Consider the following 22,137-nt stretch of genomic DNA (forward strand, 5'->3'; position numbering starts at 1 on the left):
TCAGATGTTTTTCTCGGTGCTCTCACATGACTGATTAATCTATGCATGGTGCTCATTAGTAATGTGTGAGACATCATGTTGCGCTGGAGAGGAGTTTAATAAATAACCAATGCTCCCTCTGTCACCCAGAGGTGGCTAAAGTGAAGAGTCACAGCACACACATGCAGACGTATTCAATGTGTCTGACTTGCTTATAAGAGTTTGGTTTTTCTGACTGGCATCAAGTGTTTTTACATGCAGAAAATAACCTGGCTACAGGTCATACTCTTTAAAATCTTCCTTGAGTTGTTAGCGTGAACATTTCATTTGCTGTGACAGAGCAGTCCTGCTGCCATGAATAAGCCAGTTAACCCACTATACCTCTCCCACTCTCACCGAGCACCAGTAGCTTAAGAAATGATAATCGTTTTATTAAACACCGCTCGTCACTAAGCTTTCTGTTGACATCAAAAGTGCCCATAAAGGCTGTGCCACTGAGTTTGATAAGTCGTGAAAACAACCATGAAAGTGATAAGACGTATCCAGTCTGCAGTAAATGCATGGGATTAAACCCAACCAGTCATCGTCTGGCTTTCTAATGTGAGCTGGCACGGTTACAGTGCTGTGTATTAAAGTTCATTAACCCTATCAGACCTGCCACAATGCTGTCGTTCTGGACACTGTTGAAGAGAGGCTTACGTATACCCCCTCTCCCCATCAACAGGTCAGTCGTCTGTCTGCCTGTATGCATGTTTGATTGGAATTGTCAGTGTTTCACCAAGTGAGGCATTCAACTAAAATGGGAGAGAAAGCCACTGCTAACTAAAGAATACATGCTGTATGCTTTCACAAGTGAACAAGCTAACACATGATGCAACGCGTGTTTGTCTGTCTAACATCGCCTCATGTAATAATCCAGAGATCATTTATTGTTTGCTTCTGTTGTGCTTGGATGTTTTTACTGTACTGAGGTGAGGATGGATGTTTCACACAGAAATATGGTCATAAAAAAAGAACATCATCAACAAAAGCATCTGGAAAAGCTCCATCTTGGCGAAAAGATTCTGCTGAAGTCAACAGCGAAACAGTTTCTGTTACAAGCAAGTGTTTGCCAAGGGCAGTTCCTGTCTCCAGTGAATGCAGCATAAAATCACACTTACCCTCATTGATTCCAAATAACAGTAATAGTAAAGCTGTACATCAGTGTTTATCACAGTACATAATGTGCATGTCGCTGTCAGCGTAAATTTAAAGGAGTGAAGTTCACTTCACAGACAGACAGTTTGCATGTGGCTCTTCTAACATTAGTCCCTGCCATCTTTCTCATTGCTCTGCAATTACAGTAGTTAATATGGAGTCAATTACATCGGCTCATCAAAGGAGTAAAGTTAGATTTTGACTCTTCTTTCTGACTAGCTTTTATGTTGGAAGTGTTTTTGCAACTTGCTTACTTAAGGATACACTAGGCCGTAACCCTTCCTCTGCATGTTCATCGGTTTGCTTGTATCTCACACAAGTGGATGAAAAGGCTGCAGTCAGGCCTCCATTGCTATTGTGAATAGTTTCTGGTTTTACTGGTTGTAATGCTTTTGTAAGTAATATGGATTGTAGGTATTGGAACTCACACACATTTCACAGATAGCTAGATCATGTTTTGGTCATAATTTTGACGCCTTCAGAATTTTAATGCTATTCCTTGCTCTTTTCTGTCTCTTTGCATTTATATCACCAATAATAAATCATAACTACAGCCGTTTACAGCAAATGGTTTTTTCACATTTCAAACAGTCCTGGTTATCATGAAAACGAAAATAAACAACGCATATCTGTGCTTGGAGCCAACAAGGGACTTTCAGACACACATAAATCAAACTAGTACGAAAACACATTACTTGCTGTGGCTTAGTGGTGAGTGTATCTGATATTTTGAGCCCACTAGAGGTGAAGAGGGTAGAACACAGTGACTGCTGAGGGATCAGCCCTCTGACCTGGTGTTTACAAGGCAGCCTCTTCGACTCCGGGCCATGTTAGCTACACAAACAAGATGAATGTAAGAACAGGTCATAAAGGTGGCTTGTGATCCAGCTGTCGGCTGTAAGATTGCTCACTGGTGTAATGAGATGCTAAATTAGACAGATTTGAACTCTGCTCCTGAGACCTTCATATTGAAGCATGCTATGTTTTAACAGGGGTATGCCAACTGCATTATATCAAAGTGAATGTGGTTTCAGATGGAGAATGGATGAAATGTAATGATGCCTTGAAGGGGAAAATACATCGCTGTGGAATTATGAAAAGAGGAGATTCCACCAAATCCTGAATGCACCATAATTAAGACAGGTTTTACAGCAATGTAAAGCGTGAGATTGAGTGTACATTCATATTGATGAATGACACAGAAGGCCTCTCAAATTAAAGCAGAATGCATAATGGAAGCAATCCATTACTGTAATTCTCAGAATGTGCATTTTTCCCCATTTTAAGTCTTAAGGTTGTTTCTACTGTTTTTGCTCTGTAGATTCTGTCTTCCAATGCCGGTCCATTTTAATATCACCCTAACCCTTTTAGACATTTATTGTAAGTAGGCTCATAAGACTAACTATTAAATCTTCTGTGTGTGTGTGTGTGTGTGTGTGTGTGTGCTAAAATCCTGATTTAAACTTTAAGTCTTTTTTTTTTCCTCTTTAAGTTCTTTAAGTATACATGCAGGTATATGCCTGTACCTTCTAGCTGAGCTTAACTTTACAAACTGTGAGGGTAAAAAGATGCATCGATGTGTGTCTGTACCCTCAAGGACATTTGACAGTTTTTCTTTGTAGAAACATTGCATACACAGAGAGGAGTGCTAGATAAGAGACTATAAGAGAGATAAAATTCAAGCAGGAGTGTATCTACACATCCAGCAAACACAGAGGAACATTAATATTCATTTGGAGCTGTGTTTCTGTCTACCTGGTGAATGTAAGTCCAATATTCACTCTCTTTTAGCTCTGTTTTTAGTCTCCACCAACTCCTAAGGGAAATATCTTTAGCTGCTAAATGCTCCTCTATGCTCGCCATGCTAATTTTCTGTCTGTTGTTTGGTGCTGAGCTGGTCGTGTACAGTGGGTTTATCAGAGCTTTTCTGTGAATACAGTGTGCCACTGGGAGCACGGTTGGTAAAAGCAGTGGGAATCAAACAAACTGTGGGCTGTTAAATCTGAACAATGAGCAGAACGACACTGAAAAGCTCCGATGGGGGACTGCAGAGTTGGGTCAGCTTAGGTTCATCACTATGGGCAACTCCTTTCACAGTGCACACAGTCATTTGACCCATTATTAATCTGAAATATTGATTAGCGCAGCTGTAAGCGCCCAAGCACAGTTCTCAGGCACAATCCAAACGTGCACACGCATAAACCTCAACATACCAGTACATCGCTCTGACAGGCTTCCACACAACCTTTTACGCTTCTCCACACATCTATGAAATATTGAAAATTCCATACATAAAAAATCTGAATCCAGTCAGAAAATGCTGCTGTTCCTCACCTCATCAAGGGGAAACTATTGTAGAGTCAGGAGGGTTGGTGGAGCATGGATACCTGTCAGCTGGAATGGAGCTAGAGCAGAGGCTGATGGAAACACCGTGTAACCTGACAGCTTTGTCAGGATCCCAGCACCACGCTACTCAGTGCATCACCATCTTAACGCTGAACTGAGATTACGACACATAGCACATGCCTTTTGTTTGCTGTGATGGTTTGACAGTCGGTGAGATTTTCATTTAACAGAGACGGGATGCCAAAAGTAGGGCTGGCTTTCATCTGAACTTCATGGATTCCAGTTGGATTCTATGTAGCGTTTCTGGTTCTTATCAATTCCCAGTTTTGAATCCAATATAATAAAAAAAAAAAAAAAAAAAAAAAGAGATCAATTGTTTATATCAAAAAAAAATGTGATTACATTGTGTTTCAGTAAAATAAATCAATTTGAAGTGTTTTTAGCTAAACTGTCACAAAGTAAATACATTCAATAAAAACACTGGATTTATTTTGTATTTCTGCACATTAATGGAAAATATAAAAAGGAAAAAACAAAGCTGGCCAAGAACCACACAAGTAAAATATAATCAGATGTAAATCCACTCCAGCAAGAAAAAGGTGATAATGCTTTTGTTTCCAGAAAGTCAGAAAAGTGGAGCAAAAGTACAGCCAATTTTTCTTTTAGAAAACAGAAAGATAAAAAGAGGATTGCAAAGTTTCCACTACATTTATTAACTTTCTTTCTCTGAGTTACATCTGCGTTTAAAGCAGGGAGTTGTGCAGAGTAAGTCAATAAAGTTGGATTGAAAGCCGAGTTTATTACACTTTTTATGCCTCTGTACTGGAGCCATATGAAGGATTTGTATGCTGTGGCGTCTTAACACCTACATTTTTGTGACAACTGCGTGGCGTCTTTCTTAAAGGTAAAGGTTAGAAAGTCTCTTAGCTAGGTTCAGTTCAGTAAATCAAAGTATCTTGTGTGTATAGGTGTGTGTCTGAGGGTATACTGTGCTGCACTGGTGCGTTCTGCCACATCAAGCTCTCCGGTAAAATAAGCGTGACGGTTTGTTGTGTCGGAGCTGTTTTGTCCTTGCGGGACACACACAGCGGGATGTTCCTTTTACAGAGCAGACTGTGATTATTATGCTTAGTTCACCTGAAGACAACATGCAATTCCCACTTCACCCACAGAGGAAACTGCATTGATTATGTGAAGTAAAAATAAAGCAGCAAAAAACAATGCCAACTGTCAATCTGTCATGTTTCCATCCACGGTTACACTGTCACTGTGTAGCCCCACTGGGGCACACTGCAGGTTTCCTCTCCATTTATTTCCGTCTGAGCTATTAAACCACAGCTGCACTGGTGATCCTGTTTATACTGTATATGAGATAAAACAGCCATTGGCTTGTCTTGACACAGTCATCCATGGGTTGAGTGATTGGGTAGTGAGCTGTACTAGCTGAGGAGAGATGAGGCCATCCACCACCCATACAGGTTCCTGCTCATCATCATCTCATTCAATAACATAGCGACCGGGCAACCTTTTGACATCGGGTGTCAGGAGAGAAGAAGAGGGATGGTGCAACAAAACCGTCATAAAGGAAAAGGAAAATCAGCAAACTGTTGCTGTCCTCACTACTGCGCTAACCTTGTTGATTATGCTCATGTCATATTGCTGATATGTATAATTGTAATTACGATTAGGATTTTTCAATCCATCCAAAAAGCTTGGGGTATTTTCTTTTGGAGAATAACGGATCACTGCTCTGAATAAGACTGCCAAAACTAATCCCCACTAAGAGTCACTTCAGGTTTTTACTCAATTATAATTGAGTCTTGAAAGTAGGGGGAGATTTTATTTTTCCCTTGAGGTTATTTAATTTTATTTTCCATGAGAAATGGAACAATACACTTTACTAATTCATGCAGCCACTCACCTGCAACAGTTTGTTCATTTTGCAGAATAGCTCTCAGCTTTCTAAAGGTCAGCCTACAAGTGCCCTGTGAGTGTTTGTCTGGGGGCACATCAGAGGGACTAACCCTGCATGCAGACACTTGTAGCTAAAATGCATTGCCAAATATGAAAACATCAATCGCCATCTGCAGCTGGGAAATTGATCCAAGTCCTATTTTCTGACTCTGTGTTACATTGCAGTGGTGTGCCGAGCCATGCACAGATCACCCTGAAACAAAACTAAAATTCAAGTGACATTTCAACATAAATGAAATATAGATTACAATTATAACTAACAAAATATACAATTGCAGCTGTCCTCCAGAATAACATGTATAAGCATATTCTGCTCTGACACACCACCAAAGCATTATGAGTCAATGTTGCAAAGATAAACCGTTTCTGATATGACACTACTGTATTTAAAGGTCCAGTGTGGAGGATTTATGGGGATCTCTTAGCTGAAATGGAATGTCCTGCATTGTTACTTTAATGTACACACTGGTGTGTGTCCTTTTGGGGCGTTTCCTAAAACCATGCCGATTTCTTAGGAGGACATCTCTGAAATTGAGTCACGGTCGAGTTCTTCACACTGCAGTTTGAGCTGCATTTCAAACGTCTGCATGTGACGTTTCTCTTACCAGACAAATCATCACCATTTAAATGACAATTCTGCTTTATTACAATTAGGCTCTTTTGTAGTTTTGGATAAAATGATAACATTTTATTCACCAAAGTAACTGACGTGATCTGGGAACATGCCGACATTACTACAAGGAAATTAGATGGAGCAAGAAATGAGAAGCCTGATGAGGAAACAGGTTACATGCCAACTGTATAACTAGATTATCTAAAGCAGCTGCTCACTCAACTGCAGCATGTCATGCAGGTCAAAGATAAACCAGATGGATGTAGTGGATCATCTGATTGTTCCTGTTAAGCTGTACCACCACATGCACACAACACACAATATGAAGGCATGATGGTCAAAGCCAACGTTTGCTTGCTGCAGATTTAGCTGTGAATATGAGATTTTCAGTGTATCCCTGATAAACCTGACCCTCTCCTTTCTCTTGTCTTGTTCTTTGTCTGTCTTTCTCCACCAGTCTGAAGAATCAGATATGCGTCCAGTGAGCGTGGGACGAAGATAACAACCAACTATTGGATTGATGTCAGACAAGCTGTGGTCAGCTTGCCCTGCTTTTTCTGCCTCTGCCCTGCTTCTGCTCTCCTCCACATCATTTCAATTTCTCCCTCACTCTGTCCAGCCTTTCATTCTGTCTGTTTCGGCCGCCCTGACAAGGAGGAAAATAAGAGATTTTTTTTTTCTAACACCCTACACTGCATCAACTCTCACCTGTCGGTATACACTACAGTTTAAACAGTTTTTCTGCATTGCTGGCCACTCTTAAATCATTGAGCTTTGACATTCCACTGCAGCTGTGTACTGTGTTTTTTATCCACTGACAGCCTGAGAGCATTAAAGTGGATGTGGTACACGGCAGCCTTTCTAAAAATGCATGGACTAAATTCTACTTTATTTTCCACAGGATGCTCAGTACTGTATGTGGATTTTTGACTGGAGAATATGAGGATTGTTTTTAACTTTTTCTGTTTGCTTTTACTTGAATGAAACAGAGCGTACTGTATTTATTTAAAATCAAAAGAGGATATACATTACTTAGCATTATGGGCTTTAAGTATGAGTAGATCATTCTCTTAACCCCCAGATTCTGTACGGTACTCACAGTGCAACTCATCTATGATGCTTTTATTGCATACATGCTTGCAGTGGAGCTAAATCCCCTTGCAGCTTAAAGGGGTTGATGGCAATAATGACACTGGTGGGATTCTTTTACTGTACCTTGCAATGGTATTATCTTGTATGGACTGTACTGAACAGTAAATGACTTCTGTCTGTGGCTCTGAAAGGGAGACTAGCAGAATTAATACGATGCGTGTGCATCTACTCTGGAAGAAAAGATCATTTTGAAATCTTTCAAAGGATAATTCTGATTTATTAACTTATTGGTTTTAGCCAACATTCTTATCAGTGATAATAACACTGCATTCACCAAGTCATTGCTGAGATGTGGGAATGCCACAACATTGCTAAAAAGAGGTCTGAAAAGGCAAGAAACACAAGCAGTCAGATGATCAGACAGCGAACCAACAGTGAAATATTGCACAGGCTCCATCCACACACCGCTCATTCGTTTCCTTGCATGGGTCCAGGTCACAGTGGCAACAGGCTGAACAAGGTACCGCAGATATCCTTGTTCCCACCGTCAGTCCTCAAGGGTCTCCAGAAGGATCCTGAGTCCTTCTCAACCCAAGGAAAAACATTTTAGCCACTTATGTATCATTCTGTCTGTCGTTTCCTAATGTTCATGACCATAGTTGAGGGTTGGAATGTAGATCAGCTGAGAGTTTCGTCCTTACAGTAGTACCTAATGGTCTTTGATGGTGCACAGCTTTTCTTCTGTGCAGTGAGGGATTATTGCTGACATCATGGGAGTGCTTACCTTCAGTTTTACCTCCAGGTGAAGTGGTTTAGGTAATCTGGCTAAACTGCTGACGACCAGACTAATCACCAGACTGCTCAGGTTTCTTACCCCAATTTGTTCTAGTAATTACACTGCGCTCCTAGATCTCAGCAGTTACATCAGTGAGGGCATTGTCATTGTAACAGAAACAATACCCAATGCTACAACAATGAGTCTCCATAAACCAAGACAGAAAATGACGTTTAAACAGATATTATTATATTATTTCCATTAATGAAAAAACTTCTTTTGCGTTATAATGCAACCGATACAGTCGACTGTATGTGGTCCGTGTTATAGGCTTAGAAATATTTTCTCTAGGTAACATGCTTTCATTTCAGTGTGTTCTTCATCTCAGGGAGGTGTAACTGGTTGCTTTAGTGAAATTTAACACTGCTGTTGAGAGTCGAACATTCACATGTACTGAATCCATTCCACTTTAGAGCCTTGTAGAATGTGTTGGTAGATATGGTCAAATGGACTGCAATGGTTTCACAAAAAGACAAGTGTTACTGTGGAGTGTTTCAAAGGGTAATTCAGCTTTATATATATCTATATATACATATATCTTATTCGAAGCTAATGTAGCATTCTTTTTTCTTACGTCATGTAAAGAAATCAAAGATGTTGACTTTAAAGCCAGTGTTGTATACATGAGAACTATGAGGAAACTTAGAAATGAATAATATATAACTGTTGTGGATCAAATTAATTTGTAATTGCTATCTGTTTACAGTTGAGATGATTTCTTCTGCTGTAATTTTCAGTGCTCTGTCAGCTGCAGAACCGCGTTCGATCAAAACGTAGCTTCGACTCCTGTTGCAGAGACCTCTGTGTTCACTGACAGCTGGAATCACGTGAACGTAGAGCTGGAGATTTGTACCGTAGAGGACGAGGGGAAAAAAAATCATCACGAAACTTGACGGACTGAGAACGAACTGTCGCTGGCTGATGTCAGAGCCGCCAGCTGATGTGAGAGGCTCCACCACCGACAACATCAACAACGATTTATAGAAATGTGTTTTTTGATATTGCAAATAAGAAGTGCACGTATGATTTGTTATTGCAAGTCAAACAAAAAAACAAAAACAACAACAGCAAAAAAAAAAAAAAAAAAAAAAAAATCTCCACTGAATTGCTTTGCTAAGCCTGAGTGACAACATTTCAGTCCAAACGTTGCTTTGGACCGGTCGTTTCTCCTTCATCACAGGTCCACCTCATACACCCTCTAGTCCCCTTGTGCTCTGGGTTATGTGCTCTATTGTGTCTGAGAAAAGAATAAAGGACACTTGCAACTTCACAAGCTCTGCTTTGTATGGTGCTGCTGTTATTGTGTTATTTTTATCAAGTTCACAATAAAGGTACCATCCATGTCTCTACAGTAGAATAGGTTATTATAATCACTGTAATTAATGTTAAACCCCAACTCGAAGATGGAAAAAGCAGAGTGCACAATCACTACACATAAAACAACCAAGGCAGCACGGTTCTCTTATTTCTGATTAAATAACATACAGTGTTTGAAATATTTAATCCATGATAATTAGGTCAGTAGTAATTGGTTATTTAAATTCTCACATCTAACATGTTCGTTGCACCAAAGATGTCTTAATGTGTCCTGTCGCAAGTTCTACCAATTTTATCTGACACACTTAAGGTTATTTCCTAAAACACAGCTTGAGTGTTTTAAAATCATTCATTATTATTCACATATAAAACACAGTTTGTTTTCCATCTCAGGAGAGTCACATAACAAACTAGGCTTTTTCTCTTCTGGGAGTGCATTAAACCTGTGGCTGTGCGAATGGAGGTACTGCTGTGAAAAGGATCTATTCGACTGCCGTTGAATTCGACGGTTTTCTCACAGATGCTGAAATATATCAGCCCTTTGAGAACAAATAAACCACAACACGACAAGCACAGATGTAATCCTTAGTTTGGTTGTGTCAAACAGGATTGTCATAATACTGACCAATGTGCTGTATAAGTGACCTATGGCTGATTCAGAGGTAGTCATGTCTCATTAAGAAGCCGCTGCATGTCTCCCATTCACTCCTGTGGAGCTCCTTACATTACGTTTTTCAGTGAAACATTCCAGCAGACTTGGACTCCATGTGTCCTGACCCATGAAGATAGATTATTCTAATTAAGCTATGCAGACAACAGCGTCCCATCACGAAGCAAGACTCATTAATTCACTCTTTTAAAATCTGAATAATAGAATGTAAATGGGAAAGGGTCCCAGCTTGGTTTCTGCATGAGGAGGCGTGTAGGGAAAGAAGGCAGTGTTACTGAGGTATCTGTACTGACCTCTGAGGGGTCGTTAAAATTCTCTTAACACGCTGAAGGATCTGACTGCATTCATCAATTTGTCAATGACACCTTTTTAAGCAGAGCCATCAATCAAAACATCTTAAGACTGCAAGGGTTAGTCTGGAGCAGTATATTTCTACCGATTCATTTCATGAAACTTTTCCCTTTTAGCTTTTGGGATGGTTGAGGACCAAGCTTTATTGCTTGGATCCACTTTAATCCTATTTCACGTTGTAGCCTCACAACTGCCCAAATTAAACCTGATGTGTAGGTATCCTTTTGATCTAGAGAAGTGTGGTTTCCAGAGATGGAATCAGATCATCTCTAATCTTCTACCTGAGCGTGATAAGGGCGATGAGGAGGAGTTGGAGCCTGCAGGCTGGAAAACATCTGAGCCAGGGAAATTTGTGGGGGTTGGTGCAGTTCTGTCTCCGGCTTTGAAAGAAAAGGGGGAGAATTATTTTGAGGACTGGAGCTAAGGTGAGTTTGGGATCTATATTCATTTTCCCAGCTCTTCTACCCTCACATTTGTGAACACTCGCAGCCAGTGTGAGCCATGAGAGGGTGCAAACACAAGAAAAGCAGTGAAAAAAGAACGCCTGGATCTGGGACAAAACCCAACAAATCCGACATGAGTCCCCTATGCATTCCTACTATGCATAGAAAATATGTGTTGCTGCTCCTTTCCAGGACCAAGAGAATTAGAGAGTGATTTAAGGAGCTTTGCTAAAGCACTGTGTGCCAGTAACAGTGTTTACAATCCAAGGGGAAATGTGCAGGCTCTCTATGTTCCATACAGATACCATTCTTAGTGTATGTATGTATGTATGTATGTAGTGTGCAACATAATTTTTGAGGTTATTTTAGGTTGAGTTTGCATGGAAGATTTAGAAGGCCTGAATAAAGAAACAAAGAAATACAATTAAATACACAATATAATGATGTTAAGGATGGTTGTTTAGCTTATAGTCTTTAATCATTTAATTGCTTTTCATTGTGACATCAATGCATGTTAAAATGAAAACACAGTGAAGAGGTGCGTAGACGGGTTTCTGAGCAACGCCATCTGTAAAATGTGCATGAGGGGGTCAAATCAAACCAGAATGACTGGGAGAACATGAGGAGACCAACATATGCCTTAAGCTGTTAATAGGTTATATGCATATGACACTATCACGTCACTCTTGTTGTGGCGTGTTTTGCCTTGTTTTCTGTTGTTGAAATTGATTAAACCGAGAAACCATGACAAGCTTTATTTGAGTACCAAAGATTTTTTGTTCACAAGGATGAAAAATGTACCAAATTGACCAAAAAATCACAAGAAAAGTGTCTTATTAACTCTGTGCAGTTGGGAGAAGCCAAGCCTGCGATACAATTGCAATGGACTGCAATGACTTCTCCATTGTTTCGCGATGATCCATGTCTTTAGTGGCGTTTCACCAGACCCTTGCGAGTGGTTAACCTACCAAATAACCATAATGTAAACGTCAACATTCAGCACTGTGGCACTGAATGTTTGTTGGTTAAACCACAGGAAATTTAAAGCTACTCACAAACTAAACAGCAGTCATCCCAGAGCACCTTGGTACCAAGATCGTGGACCAGACCACTAACAAAAAAGTCGTATCCCTCCATACTTGTGTATGCTTTAATTTGGTTTCTAGAGTAGAACGACGTCTGAATGAGCGGGTAGTTGTTATATCTGCTGCCTCAGTAGCAGCAAAACTTTCAGTTCAGCTGAAAAATCGCTCCTCTACATAACATAAGGGTCACATCCAACATGTTCCAATTGCATCTCCTCACATGTTCAATAACAAACTGTTTTCCATTCAATTCTGACACAAATGCATACATTTGTTTTTTACTGGACACATTTATCAAACCATTATTGTACGCAACATTGTGTATTATTTGTTCACACACACATCAGCGCTTCTCTATGTTATTATTAAAGCAGTACTGATTGGCGGATTCCCTGCTCTGGACCTTATTCAGCCATCTCTGGATGAAGAATATTTAGCACTTAGAGCATCAAATCACTAATGCCTCTTTCCTTGGAGGAAATGAAATTCCTTTCTGCATACAAAGTGGAAGAAAGTTATCATAGAAAGTAATGAACATGAATCAATTTTTAATGGCACATTAATAAAATATTTTTTGCCTCATAATTTTCTCAGGCTGAAACCCAGTCTCCTTCAACTTCCATGAAGCCGACCGTGAGCTCTGCTCTCATTACCGGAGTGAATTTTACATATGACGTTTAGTGAAAGCGGGAGTAAGCTTCCTGGCTCTCCACACCTCACCCACCTCAGCCTACATACCCACAAGTACAGCTACATGTGTTTGCATGGACACATAAATGCATGGATACACACAAAAAAAAGCCTCAGTCAGGAAAATTAAATGACTTCCTCACCTTATCAAAGGCAACACTCATGAGAAAAAACATGGAGCATAAAATAAATATGATCTCAGTTTTTCATGTTTAATCAGCAACTGCTTGCAGGATTATTACCTGCATCATTACCTGCACATCCACAAGCAAGCCTTTACAAGTGGTGCTGATGCTTCCTTTTAAGATAAATTACATCTGCTGATCTGAGTCTGAATGCACTGAGAAGAGATCAGTGTCTGCATGTTTGCTTTTTTTTTTAATCTTTAAAAAATGATTTCACTATGATTTTAAAGGGGCACTAACATCAGTTTTGCATGTGAGGTGCTTTTTTCATACACTAAGTTCCATTCAGTTTCAGTACAGCCAGTGAAAATAGTTAAATAACATCCTCTGTGGCTCTGGGGGAAATTTCTAAGTCTGAGAAAATAAATATGTTTTCTCAAATGCAGTTGTAAAGTGCAGGATTGAACTTTCAACCTCACTGTTTAGTCAGTGTTTTCTTATGACAGCTACAGCAACATATATACAGCTAGGATGTGAATAGGTAATTATAGTAACAAATTATTGTGTGTAACAAAGTATTTGTTAATATAACATATATAGATGTGCAGTAGATGTGTTACCAGCCTGAATCAAAAGTGGGGCAGAACACCCCAAAGAAACTGTGGTATATAAACAGAAAAGTTCTCCACATCATGAGCCTTGGCTGGTGAGAGTGAAAGTTCAATATTCTAAACAGTTACTGTATTTTACCATTTGGTGCTGCCAGTGTGCAGTGTCCTTTAACAGTAGGAAAAACACAGGGTTAAATAACATAAAATGAATGATGGCTGAATTCCATTTGGCTGCTTCAGTTTCCTCGTATTGTTCATGCTGGTTCACGGTCACACATTCCATGTCCCAGTCATCATTAACGTCATTAGGTGGACATTAGGACAAGGTGTATGAAACCTGTTTATGTAACAGGTTTTTTTTTTAGCCTCACTAAACCAATGTTGACGTTCTATGATTTCCTTATGATAATGACAAAAAATGATTGCAGTGACGAGCATATTCAGGCGTCATAGCAGGCTTTTGTTCTGAATGCACAGTGTTTCGTCTTTCCAGTTCACTTGCTACAGATTTTCAGTTTTACCTTGCCCAGTGCGAGCAGCTCTGCAGCAGCAGCAAGGCACTTCACACTTCACTGTCTGTGACAGAATGTGGTCTGTGAAAGCTACTTGTTGGGTACGCAAACGTCACCGAGGAGTGCTAACTTTATCCACGTGCATTTCTCTCTCTCTCTTTTTTATTATAATCTTATCTTCTGCTTGCTGCTCATCCAGTTTAGCATGTTTGTATCTGTACTGAAACTCAAGATTATCCTTTGTCATCACTGCAAGCTCGTCCACAACACAAACTAATTAAGGCACACTGGCTCGCCTTCGACTTCAGCACAAATAATCGTGACATGCAGCATCTACTTTTGTTTTCTTGACAGTCACCATGATGCATTTTATGAAACATAACTGCAACAGAGTGTGTTGCATTCAGGGACAAACCGGAAGCACATGGTAATCAACTATTTTTTGTTATTTTCTTTGATAAGATTAAAAAAAATATTTTGTTTACGTATTTTGTTCATTTCTGAGTTGCTGTTTTTGTATTCATGAATTGCCTCTTGGGCTGCTGACATCCTGGAGGCCAGATGTTCCCCACCTCGGATTTATCATGATAGCTCCTCGCTTACAGATGCCAAATGTAATCTGTATTTAAAAAGAAACCACTTCAGTTCATTTCCTGAGTCACATGTTGCTGATGAAATATCCACAAAGGGGAATAGATTAGGAGGCTGTTCTAGTCACTTTGCTCTTGCATAATTTGGTTATTTCCTCAGGTTATGTGTGGAGAGAAGTCAGGCTTCTCGATGTATATCTGTCCAGCCATGTGCCATCACATGTAAGTGAACCGTGTTTGTACAATCAGTGTAATTTTCTCATTGATTTAAATAGCTAATATAAGCTGTAGATTAAAGCTGTATTTTGTGCTGACAATCAATATCTTCGAATCGAATCATTCTCTCCAATACATGTCAGAGGGTTGAAGTGTTCAGCAGCACACCAGTGGGACATTAAAGCTCTGGATTAAAACACAGTTTGATAATCACGTTAATACAGACATTCTGCAGAATCTAATCACAGTGTTGTAGTCGGGTGAATTCATAATGACTTCCCACAGACAACAATTACAATTAACTGTCAGTCAAACAATCTGCATCACATGTGTCATATTGAAGATGAACAAACACTGATTGGCTGACGTCCACTTGCTTAATCAAAGGCAAATCAGCCCCATGCATATTCTGACTATTTAAAATATGCAATCTCAATTATAGACATAAATAGAAATACAAAAAACACATGACAGCAGCACACTTTTGTTTGTACTCCGACATACATTCCTTAGATGCTGTTGTCCTGGGGGTCTGGACCTGTCAAGGTGGCTTAGTGTTGCAGGTGGGATATGTGTGTGTGTGTGTGTGTGTGTGTGTGTGTGTGTGTGTGTGTGTGTGTGTGTGTTTGTGTGCATGTGTGTGTTTGGATGTGAGGCAGGGCTGCCAGTCAAACAGGCCACCATAGACATGCATTCCTGTAGCTGCATGGCATGCTGCAACAATTTCTACACAAGTGAGGGCCAGTAGCATGATGCATGGAAACCTGCTGAGCCCCCTGGAGACACACGCACACACACACATACACCCATATATACCCATACACATACAGAACACCTTCTGGAAGTGCCTCAAGTAAATCCTTTCTAAATCTGTCAGAAAAGTAGAATACAATATGTAACACCCCTGGTCATTGCAACTTTGTGTCAGGTTGACATGCTGCAGAATGTCGGCCTCATGATGGCGCTGGAGGAGGCCTAGCTTGGCTAAAAATTGCACACAACATCTCTCTCTGTCAGTCACGTCACACCATCTGTCAGTGTGACTTGTTAACCTGAAGAAGAAAACAGAGAAAATCACCAAATCAAACACTGTCCCAAACTGTCCAACATGTTGTCCTGGGGTGGAAGGAAGCCTCAAAACAAACCCAGGAGACTGCTGATCATGTCCCTTATGAAATCGTGAATCAACCTCGACATTTTTAGTTTTGTTAATGTATTTAAGTTACATAAAGTACATAACAGTGATGTTTTTAACCCAAACCACAGTCTTTTCCTTGACCCAAATATTTTTGCTGCCTGAAACCATCCAAGTAGTTTTTGTGCCTAAACCCAAGCAAATGGTAACTGTTTCATGATGCCAGCCAGTTGATGATGGAGGTGTTATATTGTTTCTACTCTCCATATATCACATATATATGACTTTAATATATATGACATATGTTTTAAAGGTTGATTTGGGAGCCACTGGCAGATGACCTGTTCAGTGGTTTAGGCATGATGACATGTTGATAAATCTTAATAAATCTCTGAGGTTTTAAAGTGTATTCATTATTCAGCTAACTCTATCAATTTTCTGGGATTGTTTGGCCAGTGAAAGCTGATTTCAAAAACCCTGGACACAAGTCACCAACAAACATTTGTTAGTTCAGCAACAAATGCTCCCCCCCCCCCCCCAAAGACCTTGAAAACTAGACAGCATCACCTCAAGTTTATTGTAATATAGTGAAGCCAAAATGAGGATATTGACCTTTAACTGAGGACAATGTGTTTCTTCTGCGTCTTGTCTTGTTCAGCAGATTCATCAGGAGGTTGTTGGTGAGATTACTGTCACATTCTGCAAACAAAGGCATGTAGATCACGCTCAATTTGTTAGGATCAACTCTGCTTGAACAGATTGTCTTCCAGTGAGTTGACACTGCTTCTGGTTAAATACAATCTTTGGCAGAGGGTACATGTTCAACAAGTTTAATTACATTGTGTTGGGCTGCATGTTGCATGTACAGTGGCACGCGATTGCCGGCAGTACCTTCAGGGCATTGAGTGATGTATGCTAATTTGCAGGCATTCCCATAAGCGAAACCATGTATTATTAATTAGCATTTCACCCTTTACTTTTTGCTTGAGGAGTGCGAGTGTGTGCGTGCGTGTGTGTATGTTGGCTAGGCTGTGTTGTGATTTCTCATCTGCGTGCAAGTGCACATCAGGAAGACTCCTAGCCGCCCTGACAGAGGAACACTCCTGACTTACTGACTCAATCAAAGATTCATTGAGTGCACTCATTAGGCACAAGTCTGTTCCATCTTGGCACATGTCACTAGTTCTGTACTCACTCATTGCCACGAGTATTCTAACACAGTGGTTTGGGTAGTTTTACTTAAATAAAAGCTTGATTTCTTCTTCTGTTGATAAACAGGAACTTACTTAAAAATATACTTGGTGAAATGAGATTCTGTGTTTTGTCACTTTAGGTTCTAACCTCTCAGAAACAAGACTGTGGTCCATTACTGAGGTCAACAGGTTCTAGATTGTTACGTACCATTTTAAAGAATTTATTCTTGTATTATTTACAACAAACAAGGGCTTAAAATAAACTAATTAACCTAAATACATCAAGCTGGAAAATGACCTGTCATTATTCATGATACTGTCATGCTTTTCCTCAAAGGTTTTGGTTTAGTGCCTGTCTGCGTCTATTTGTCAACCTAAATGAAGTGAAACAAACCAAGAAGACGACCGGAGCGAGCTGGCCCAGCCATGTGGCAAGTGCAGGCATCCCTGAATGAGTGGAGTGACTGTAGAGAGCAAGTCGAGCTCACTGGGGTTCATGTGAGGGCAGCATCCTCTGCTGCTGCTTGCAACCAAGTCATTCAAGGTGGCCTGTTAATACCTGCAACAGCCAAAAGGCTTAGTTAATCAATTAAATCCCCTAGACGAAACAACAAAGAGTCTTCTCAGAACTACCTGTGCGCTGACTACGCAATCAACCAAGGCTCCTCTTTAAAACACTGCTAAGGACAGGATCAAGATGGCCAATGTTTGCTTTAGAGTAAGTATGTTTGTGTATTTACGCACATTAAGTTACTTCACTTACAAGAGAAATCAACCCTCCCTTTTGGTTTCACACAGGACACAAACCCTGGTTTCCTGGGTGAAAGTCCTGTGTTTGACCCATCTAACCACACCTTTCTTGCTCTTTAAACTACGTCATTTGATGCGTTAGGACTGACAACGGGCTGTCTATAAAAGTGTGTTGGACTATTGTGCATGTTGAAAAATTAAAGGGGTACCCAGGTGTAAAAACTGACACTACGGGATGATTTTTCAACAGTACAAGATATCAAAGGGTAAAATTCTATTCTGAAGAAAATATCTGATTTAGTGATAAGCTTAAAGGACTAAGACAATACAGTAAACAATACTGCTGCTGACTTGGTAAGTAAAGGATGACACTTCATTTAGCTGCTGTTTCATTCAGCACAGGCTTCCATTTGTCTGCAGGTGACTTGGCCAAATCAGGATATGTTGGCTCTTAAATAGACGCCTCGCCAATTTAAATCAGCAGACTGGCTTGTAAAACCTGGCAGAAAAGATCATCGAGCTCTCCTTAGCAGCACTGCTCAAGGTGTGCTTGAGAAAGGCAATTAACCCCGTCTTTATCTACTTTACTGCGGATTCTCAGTGGCCGAGTAGAAAGTATTACACTGAGCTTGTAATCACTGTTCTTCTATCAGCATTGATTGCAGCTTCCACTGATGACACTATTATGTGCTGCGGGCCAGAGGCTGCCAGCATATTGATCTGCCAGCTGGGTGGCCAGTACTGCTGGTACCCTCTAATGACAGTTATGGGACTGGTGCAACGGAGGCACATGCCGGTGTGTGTGTGTGTGTGTGTGTGTGTGTGTGTGTGTGTGTGTGAGAGAGAGAGTGTGCCCATGTATTACTCACGTTGTGGGGACAAAAATCTGTTTATTCAGTCACATGTGGGGACTAAATACAGGTCCCCACAAGTTAAATCATTACATTTTAGGGTAAAGACTGAGGATAGGGTTACGGGTTAGGTAAGGTTAGGTTAGGTAGAGGGTTAGGAATAGGCAAGTAGTGGTTATGGTTATGGTTATGGTTAGGGTTAGGGTTAGGGTAAGTCTCCGGGAAATGAATGTAAGTCTATGTAGTGCCCTCACAAGCAATGAAAACCCCCTTTTGTTTGTTTGTGTGTGTGTGTGTGTGTGTGGAGTAATGGAATGCAGATAGATATAGAGCATCTCACCAGTCTTCAGTCTGAGTGTTTTGTGTTTTTCCCAGGGGCATAGTGGGTCACATTTTTGCTGCATGTCATCTCCATCTCATTTGGTTCTCTGTTAGATGTGTGTGTGTGCTGCTGGAATTTCAGTTTTGCATCTAAAAGCTGGCAAGTGATGGTCTGATGAAATAACTAACATTAAGGGAATATCTAAGGAGCCGTTCCCACGCAAGATAGCCACTGAAAAAAACATGTGACACCTCCTCTGATTAAAGTCCTCCTGGCCTGCAAGATAAGCTTCGATGGAAAAATATTTCAAATAAAGAACATTTTATGGGGGAAAAAAATAGGTTGGAAATATAATAATTTATATATTTAATAATGAGTTTCAGATAGCCAGAACTGCCACGTGTGATTTTATGAAACCCTTCCTTTGCTGTATCAGCATTACGTGGTGCTGTGTAAATCTGAATGTGTCTGTTTTTGAACATGTTTGGCATTAAATGTATGCAGTGTTTCTACAATTCAATTAAGAATCCTGTAGAATAATGCTTATATCTCAGCAAATTTCCATGGAGACATGTCACTTCATTCTGCTCATCAAAATAGATGGAAGTGGTTGAAGACTGTCCAACACTCTCCATGGGGTAAATGGAACTGTCACCTCTAAATCCCAAGGATAAAATGATGGTGTGTGTGTGTGTGTGTGTGTGTGTGTGTGTGTGTGTGTGTGTGTGTCTGTGTAGGATTCAGAGTGGGTGAAAGAGAGGCTGAAACCAAAGAAGTCAATAGAAAAGATCTAAAGCTTGGCTGTGTTTTCACATCTGATTCAAAGGCACCATCTTTCCACAAAGAATATTTACAGCAAGCACGCTGCCTTGGATGTGACTGGCCACATCAGGCGACAGATACATACAACCATTTAGTTGTCTCTTTACAGAAATGGTCCCTGGAAACCAAAACTTCTCATCAAGATTTCATGGCTTTGTTGTCAGCTAAAAATAAAAAAAGATGTTCTGACTGGCACCCACCTGCTTTTCATCTGCGTTGGTAACTTTCAAGGATCCATCAGTCTTGAGAGTCACTGAAAACATTATAAGTTACACAAAAAAGCATTCACCTAGAGTCATGAATGTTCAAAACAAAACCTATATTTTCAAAGTTAGCTTTGCAAGTAAGTTTTGCTTTCAAAAAAAAAAACACAACCTGGCCAGCATCAAAACTATTCACTATACTGCAGCTGTAGCAAAATAACAATCTAACTGTGATCTGCAGCTTATTCAGGTGTGGGTTGCAGAAGCAGCACAGCAGCCAGAATGGTCTTCACCCAGCCATGTCCTCCAGCTCCTCCTGGGGGACCCTGAGGCATTTCCAGGCCCTCTAGCAGACTACTTCCACAGTGAGACCTCCAGAGGTCATCCTGAGAAACTGACTGAACCACAACTGTTGTGACTACACTTAAAGTACTGTCAGTCCGTCCAAAGTCCACTCATCTGCCTTCAGCCCGATTAAAATGCAGCAAGGAACAGAAAAATTCGATGGTATCACCACGTCAGCTCTCATGTTTAAGTCAGGGATTGATGCTAAACTTCGGATCAACGTGCTGCTAAATCAATATCATCATCATTAGAATTACATGTTTAAAATTGTGGTTGTTTCATAGACTATTTTAAAGAGCTTTTATCAACTATTTTTGACGGCACATTCCCTTGGTAATTGGCTTGTGACTAATCTTACTAATAATGAAATAATAATATAAATGGAAATATTATGGATGCATGTCAAAAGGAAAAGTGTCCCTCTGCCTTTAAACATTTTATGAAGCCTCTTTAATTATTTCTACTTGCACCTCATTTACAGTGTTTTGATGATCATATATTTCATGGGAGACATGAGACATGAAAAATTGATGTTGCACATTAGCAACATAAAGACAAACAAGCCTAATGCAGGGAGTCATTGCATCACTGGTGCTGTCTGCAGCGGTGGGTCAATAGTTTTAACTAACTTGAGAAAGCTTGTCGAACAACTGCTGTAGCAAAACAAATACAGCTTAATGCTCTCCATTCATGCAGCTGTGCCTTTCTTCCCTCTTACAGTTTTGTTTGGACTGAAGCAGTTCTTCATTGACACTCTGAACAGCTCCCTCACAGCCTCCCGTAGCTTTCCTTTCCGCCAGAACTGATTTCACGTACACTAATCTACAGTGCTAGGAAGGTAGATCTTGGGTTGAAGTGATGACGAAGGAGCATCATTTCTAGTCTTTTCATAAATCCTCAAATTCGGAACCACATGTAAAAATTGCTCCAAAGGAAATTTTAAACACCAAGAATGTTTCCAGATGAATGTAGGCACTGATTTGGTGATTTTTCACATTAAAAAGATCACCTAAGTCAAAACTGCCTGAAATTTGGTTGAAAAGCAAAAGTTGTTTGGAAGTCTTGATTAGCTATGACTGTTATTAAACAGCAGTTTAATGACAAATTAGCACGATTCACACTGAAATGGAATCTTTTCCGTGCTTTGGAAAGAATAAGCCACCAGATGGCTGCTTTCACTTTTCAACCAAATTCAGCAAAGCTTTAATTAAGACATCTGGCTGTTTTAACCTGCAAATCACCAAATCATTGTGGACAAACAACACATAGTAAGTAAAAAACTATCATCTCCTCTTTGAATGCACCTCTGATACATCTAACATAATGAATCTGGAATTGTTTTGTATTTAGACAGCCAGCCTCTGTGAGAGGAGGGCCTTTCACTTTTATTCAAACATCAAACTCTTATTTGAAAAAAATTGATCTGTTCAGTTTTAAAGGGAGTAGCCTATCAGGCCATACCTTGTCCTTCAGCAGGGGGTGTTCCTAAAAAGCACTGCCCCTCTGACCCATTGCATTTCCTACAGTCAAACTGACTGACACCAAATAACAATTAGAACTTCAGTTAGGGCTTTCTTAAAATAACACACACAAAGCATGTTTGCAATACAACAGTAAACATTTTACCTCAATAACATTATCATATGGCCAGAACATACTTATCATGAGTGCAAAACCAAAAATTAAACGATTGCTCTTTGAAGGTCAATGCAAATCCAAAACCATGGTTACAGTTATCAAAAGTTATGTCCACCACTTTTAGTTGGATATAAGTAAAGACATTTATAAGACCAGATTTCTACAAAGCTTTTATCACAGAGCTATGAACCTTTTGATTATTTGAATAGGAAAGAAGTTGTCTGAAATGACA

At 40.0% G+C, this 22,137-nt stretch overlaps 1 protein-coding gene across 1 annotated transcript in view; it reads left to right on the plus strand.

Annotated features, from left to right (window-relative positions):
• Positions 1–9,309, plus strand: part of zmat4a (zinc finger, matrin-type 4a) — a 117,594-nt gene extending 108,285 nt beyond the window's left edge. The window contains exon 7 of the mRNA XM_076731664.1: positions 6,567–9,309. Within this exon, the coding sequence (XP_076587779.1) occupies positions 6,567–6,594 (28 nt within the window). The 3' untranslated portion in view covers positions 6,595–9,309. The remainder of the gene's footprint in view (positions 1–6,566) is intronic.
• Positions 9,310–22,137: the final 12,828 nt, after the last annotated feature.

Source organism: Chaetodon auriga, chromosome 5 (genome assembly GCF_051107435.1).
Source record: "Chaetodon auriga isolate fChaAug3 chromosome 5, fChaAug3.hap1, whole genome shotgun sequence".
In the NCBI taxonomy this organism is placed as follows: Eukaryota; Metazoa; Chordata; class Actinopteri; order Chaetodontiformes; family Chaetodontidae; genus Chaetodon; species Chaetodon auriga.